Genomic DNA, 7,033 nt, shown 5'->3' with positions numbered 1-7,033 from the left:
TGTAATGCTTACAATTGATTAGTTTAAATTAGGTCCAGAGATAACCCTACACATACTCATATAAACTTGAATTAGTTTGAATTAGGAAATTTTAATGCTTACATGCATTACACATTCCAATTACAAATTAGGGATAAACTCAATCCTAGGCAAAATAAGCAATATAAGCAAAATCTCAATACCAATACCAATATAAGCAATATAAGCAACAAAATACCACTACCGTGTATAAGCAAAATACCAATACCAATATAAGCAAAATACAAGAACAATCTAAGCAATATAAGCAAAATACCAATACCAATATAAGCAACAAAAGACCACTACCATGTATAAGCAAAATACCAATACCAATATAAGCAAAATACAAGAACAATCTAAGCAATATAAGCAAAATACCAATACCAATATAAGCAACAAAGCAATACAAGTAAAATTATGTTTTCAAAAGTAACAAAATATCAATACCGTGAAGCATTTCCAAACAATATAAGCAATATAAATTTAGATATAATCATGTATAAGTCTAATAACAACATATAAGCAATATAAATTAAAAAAACCAAAAAAAAATTCAAAAATCAGATTGCAAAAAAGGAAAACCTTCATACGGAAGAAGATTCTTTTGCAAGAAGGAAAACCTTCTTACGGAAAAAGGTTCTTCCGTAAGAAGGAAATCCCTCATATGAAAGAAGGTTCTTTCGTACGTTCTTACGGAAGAACGTTCTTCCGAGAGATCATACGGAAGAACCTTCTTCCGTATGAGTAAACAGTGTGAAAACACTTCATACGGAAAGAAGGTTCTTTCATACCAAGTCTTTTTCCCTACGGAAGAAGGTTCTTTCATAAGAAATATTTTCACACTGTTTACTCATACAGAAGAAGGTTCTTCCGTATGAGAAAAACGCTTCCTCTCCTCCCATGGCTTCTCAGAAAAAGGAAGTCTTCTACCCTAAAGTCATTTTCCCTAAACTACATCACTAATGAAAATAAAAGAGGAAGGGAAGTAGGATGAACTAACCTCGACGGTGGAAAATGCCAGCAAAGCCACCAAGCATGGAGGAAGAAGGAGAACAAGGCACACCGCGGAAGAAGGAGATGAGACAAGCGCAAAGGAACTCCGGAAGCCACACGGAACAAGTGACTGAGGAGAGAGGGCTTTTGCTTTTTTTAAATTTATTAAAAGGGCATTTTGGTCCATTCGTATAATTGCTGGGTGCACCTAGCAACACCGTGCTTCCATTTGTTTTTCCGGTGGGTTTTATTTTGGGCTGGTTGCTCATCCCACCAAAAAGATAGACTTGGCCCACAATAAAAACCTTAAATGAAAGAATAAAATTAACATTCCAAATGTAATATGTTTTTTTTTTGTACGATATGGTTTTTATTTTTTATTTAATGAAGAGGGTTTTTATTTATTTAGTCCTATGTGATATGAAATTTTTGCTTAAAATCTACCATGTGTTATAAATCTGAATCTTTATATTAAATGAAAATATTTTTTAAGAACTATTTTTGAAAAAAAGAAGTTTTCAAGAACTATTTTTTTTTAATAAATTTTGATTTTTTTGAGAGAAAATTATGATTTATTATAAATTTTAATTATATAAAATAATATTTATCTTATACTAGCTAATTTATTTTATTTTATTGCCTTTAAAAAATACATTAATTTTATTTATTATAAATTTATAGCTTAATTACTAATTTTCTTCATAAATCATTTTAAACAACTCAGTTTAATCTCTAAATTGTTAAAGGCTTCAATTCCGTTCTTTAATTTATTTTTTTTTTAAAATACTCAAATCAAGTTCTTTCCGTCAAATTAAAACTGACTCCATTAATGAAAACTATAACTATTTACAAGTAAAAACTGTCAAAATTTATTGGAAAGAACATGATTAAAGCATTTTTCAAAAGTAAAAGACCTGATTAATTGATTGGAGTGTTTAAAAATTTAGTAACCATCAAAATAACTTTAGTAATAAATTAGTAATTAAACCTAAATTTAAATATACTGTTTAATAATTTCCCCCGCTCCTTTTTTTTTTTTTTTTTTTTTATCTCCTTCGTCCATTTTCCATTCCAATTCCAGTTTCCGCCTTTTGTGTTTCTCTTCCGAATGGGTACTGCAATCCAACTCTGCGTCACTTCAAATCCTGCTCAAGGTTTTTTTTTACTTACACACACGCTTTTATCTCTGCATCGCATTTTTCCGATACTCTTTAGTCTTTTCTTACGCCGAAAAAATTTTCAGGTAGAAAATGCAAGTACGAAGGTCAATCAGTGGTATAAACTATAAACTATCTCTCCCTCACAATTCGCACTTCAATTTTCCCCAAACCTAACTCCTTCACTTTCAATACGACCATCAATTAATAATAATAGTAATAATTACCAAACAGTTTTGCTCCGTCGAAAAAAAACTGTCAAATGGTTAGGGTTTACATTCATTTCTTATATTAGAGTATGTGACGACAAGGTTTTGATCACATGGAAAGTAGATGCCTTTAACTCTAATGTGTGTTTATTTATTTAATTTATTTATTGAGTTTAATTTCTATTCACTGTCATTCTAGAAAATTTTGTAGTCAACTAATACGAAGTAATGAGAAATCTTATAATCACTAAGTCTTTAGGGAGCGAGGTAGGGGAGAAGTTTTTTCATATTAGAAATCATGATTCTTGAAAATGTGTAAAATAAGTTTGGTTAGCTTTAATATGTTTCTTGGAAATTAAAGATTCTTGTAAAATACGTAACTAAAATCTTCTCAAAGTTGGATTCTTGTCCCCCTCCTTAGGAATATTTTTGCAGGAAAGTGAGTTAAAATTGATTCTTGGGAATCATAGTTTCCAAACAATTTTTTTTTCTTAATTGTATATCAAACATGAGAATCATAGTTTCTCAATCTAAGATTTGTGGGAAAATAAAAATTTTCCATCTACCAAATGCCCCCTAAGTGTGTGTATCAACTAGCACATGTTATTCTTCCTTAACTAGTAGTCTTGATTTCAAGTCCCAAATATGTAGTTGCATTACCCAAAAAAAAAAAAAAAAGAAATCATGTATTTATGACTAAAGTAGTTGTTGTAAAACTCATCAAAGTTAGTGTATGTAACAATTTGTAACTGAATGACAATGGAAAAATGTTTTGTAATGTCAGTGCATAGAATATTTACTCTAATATTTATTTTAAAGTTGTGAACTGTGTAGAGAGCACTTCCTATACGTATATTGTCAGTGGGGAAGAAGCGATCACGTGGACTGCAACTCATGGTTGATGAGTATGCTGATAAGCTCAGGTACTATTGCAATGTTGAGGATGCTCAAATACGGCCAAATCCTCGAAATGCACGGTGAGAGTATGGTTCTCTGTGTTACTTTTGTTTGAGCAGGGCTTCATTTTGTCATGCTTTGAGTGATAAATGTTAGTTTCAAATTAGTATTGTGAATGTGTGTGTATGCAAGATGGTATCTGCCAGTTTTATTTACAACTTACAAATAGTTGTACAGAAGAATTTTTGTTGTCTAATAGTAAGGGTGGATCATTTGTTTGTGTTGTAGTGACCAAAGGGCTCAGGTTGATGCCGAAGATGAGGCAGTGATGAACCTTATAAGGTCTGATGATTGGGTATAGTCTCCAACAGGCCTGAGTTTGAATTACAGTAGTAAATAATTTTTTTGTCCTTATTTTTACTTGTGTGTTTTGTTTTATGGTGGACTTGCGAAATATAGTGGAATAAAGGAATTTCTATCATATTCAGAAGTTGCTTGGCCTTTGAAAATGCAATGTTTTGTGGTTTTGGTCCCAGTGAAGTTTTATTTGTTTTTAGTCCTTAAAGATTAAAAAAAAAAAACCATGTGTTTTAAGTCCCCGGTGAGGGACAGGAACTTAAACCACATTGTTTTTTAGGGACTAAAAGCACATGGTTTTTGTAATTTTTGAGGACTTAACAAATAAAATTTGTATAGCCATGAAAACCAAAAACCATCATAATCTTGGGGACAAAAAATAAACATAAGCTAAGTTATAAAGATGCTTCCTTCTGCAGTTTGATTCTGTAGTTTCTCTTGTTTTGAATTTTCTCCTTCTTACCCCATTTTTGTGAAGGCACACAGATCCATATTTGAAGCCTCGTTGTATCCTAGCCTGAATTTTGTAGTGTAAGCTATTATGTTTATATACTCCTTTAGCTCTGTGTCTTGTGGTGATGGAGCAGTGGAGTCCAATTAAGCCTTAGTATAAGTTAGTGTCAAATTCTGTATTATGTTTTGATTGTTAATGGTCTTTATGCACTTATCCATGATATTGGAACTAAATCAACCCATAGACTACTACACCCACTTTGAACTTAACCCTTAAAATCACACTACCTATGAAGATCTACGTCGTATGTTTTAATTACCATGATTGGCACAGCTCCAATTTTCGCTAACACTGTAACAGTGTGTACTTTAAGTCCTTGCCTGAAAATTGAAAGTCAAAATCTACTTGCAACTCATAGTTCTCAAGATAGTATGACATATACAGATTTATAGATCTTTATTTTATCAGCTAGAATATGCCTTTTCTTCCCGTCTTATTAGATTTTCTGTAATGTACCTGCACTTATAGGTTGTGATGTTGGATGAACGTGGGCAAGACATTGAATCTGAGCAAATGGCAGAGTTGGTGGGTGATGCAGGAAATACTGTAAGAACATTTTGCAAATGATCACTTCCATACATGCAAGTTCTCCAAGTACGGGCATAATATAAGTATTGGGTATTGCTTGTTGGCACTATGATGAAAGAAAACATCATTAGTTGTCAATCATGTAACAGACCCTTGATATCGTGTCTACATTGAGATTGAATAATCAATTCTGTTCACTTTATGTGGTAGTAAAATAATATCATTCATATTTCTCACTCTTTCAATGCTTATATCAATAATTTTTTTGTATAGAATCTTTCATGTACTTTGTGTATATTGACTTAGTTATCACTAAACCATTTTTAGCCACCAGAACTATCAAATCTACTTTTAGGTTTTGCAAACTTGCAACTCACTTCAGTTTTATAATTGGCCTTTGTCTTGCTACTTGTAAAAACTGAACTATCTCTCACTCAGGCTGAAATAGGTTCCCAGTTTGAACTCCTAAAGTGTGATTTCTTGTCCTGTGATGCAAGTTTGTATTTTAATCATATTTAGTATTAGATGCATCTCAAAATATAGCATCACCAATTTTTTTAGTGTTTCTATTTTTCTAAGGAATGGATCTTTGTATAGATATATATAAAAAAAGGAATGGATCTTTGTCACCACTGTGAGACTTTGCTTTGCAGTTTATTAATGTTGACAGATTCAGCTGTGTACAAAGATAAATTTTACATGTTTATTGCATTGTGGGATTTCTGTTTTCAAGCCAAAGTTGCTTTATATTTCTATTTTTGTGTGGGTAGCGTCATTGTCCATTCCCTTGTGATTTCCATTCATGTTATAGCTCTTTTGTTCTTTTTAACATTAATGTTGTTAAAATTTATTGTTTAATAAAAATTAATTTCATTGATTTCTGCTTTCTCACAGGGTGCTTCACGATTATCCTTCTGTATTGGTGGGCCCTATGGTCATGGAAGAAAAATGCGGCAACGAGCTAACTTATCAATCAAGTTATCTTCACTGGTCTTGAATCATCAAATAGCATTACTTGTGCTCATGGAACAGCTTTACAGGTAGCAACAATTCAATCTCTTAATATTTTGTTCTAAATTCTTTAATCTTTTAGTCAAAAAAATGTAGCACTAGGAATCAGGATAATGTACTAATGTAGTAACTAGTAAGGGCCTATTTGAATAAGTTTCTTTAGAAACACTTCTAAGAGAAGAAAATAAGAAGAAAAAAATGAGATGAGCTTCTTCATAAGCTAAAATGAACTCTCTATTAGCTAACCATTGGCTAATTTTTAAAAGCTCTCTCATATAACTTCTCTAAAAGATAAGAGGACATCTACAAATTAGCTAATGGTTAGTCAATGGAAAACTCATTTTAACTTATGGAGAAACTCATTTCATTTTCTTCTTATTTTCTTCTCCTAGAAGTGTTTCTAGAAAAGTTTACCCAAACAGGCCTGAATACTTCTACTTTTATCATACATTGGTTGCTTATTGGCTTGCTTGCCTTTTTGAGTAAAAAAGACTTTTTGGGAACAAGAAAAAGGCACTTTTAGAGAAGCTAGCTTTCGGTTTCTGAGGAAATCTTAGAACAACTATTTTATAGCTTTTCCTGAAAGCTTAAGTTTTGGCTTTTTTTTTTTTTTTCTGCCAATACCACCTTTTTGGGCTTTTGCATAAAAGAAACCAATTCAAAAGGGCCCTAACCCACTCACAATGTATAACTTTTCTCTTCACTTGTATGGGTAGTAAAATCCCAAATTAAATTGATTCCATATAATGACACTCCCAAAATAAGGCATGGTCTTCATAATTATCTAATAGAATTGCCATTTGATCATGTTCATGAGACTACTATTTGTAAGTGGCTAACAGATTTCAATCTCTGATATGTAGGTCGTGGACAATTTTAAAAGGACAAAAGTATCATCATTAGATATCCTTTCTTATTTTGTTTATCTATATGTCTTTTATGATCAGTTGAGCGTCCCTCTGAACCTTCTATCTCTTGTCTTCTATTCAACATTATTTTCTTCTTTTGAATTTTGGGGTGAACTGATGAGTAGTCTTGTGTATAGTTGAATTTGATTATTTGAGTGTATATATGAAGTGACGTGAAAAATCTTGAGGTGGTTGTTTTTCTTGTTTAATTTGTTCCATTATTAATGAGGAAGGAAGGGTGTTTCATTTAGAATAATTCCAAGTTTTCTTATGACATCAAACGTATCACATCACAGTGGAAGGAACTAATAAAAGTTGGTGAAATCAATTATCAATTTTCTGGTTTTTGCACCACAAATTTTGTGTTTGGAGCTAGCACAGAATTTATTTGAACATTATTGCATTGATGTTCAAATTTTCTCTGAAGGCTTTTCTAAA

The 7,033-nt window shown here is 31.8% G+C and overlaps 1 protein-coding gene across 1 annotated transcript; it reads left to right on the top strand.

Moving 5' to 3' along the window:
• Positions 1-2,041: 2,041 nt before the first annotated feature.
• On the top strand, positions 2,042-6,776 carry LOC100817089 (putative RNA methyltransferase At5g10620). Its single transcript, XM_003549171.4, has 7 exons — positions 2,042-2,168; positions 2,258-2,289; positions 3,215-3,357; positions 3,566-3,632; positions 4,617-4,694; positions 5,571-5,716; positions 6,551-6,776. The coding sequence occupies exons 1-7, from the start codon at positions 2,123-2,125 to the stop codon at positions 6,588-6,590; spliced, it is 552 nt and encodes a 183-aa protein (XP_003549219.1). The 5' UTR covers positions 2,042-2,122; the 3' UTR covers positions 6,591-6,776.
• The last annotated feature ends 257 nt before the right edge of the window (positions 6,777-7,033 follow it).

The sequence above is a fragment of the Glycine max genome, chromosome 17 (genome assembly GCF_000004515.6).
Source record: "Glycine max cultivar Williams 82 chromosome 17, Glycine_max_v4.0, whole genome shotgun sequence".
In the NCBI taxonomy this organism is placed as follows: domain Eukaryota; kingdom Viridiplantae; phylum Streptophyta; class Magnoliopsida; order Fabales; family Fabaceae; genus Glycine; species Glycine max.
This window is presented reverse-complemented; position numbering and strand designations above follow the sequence as displayed.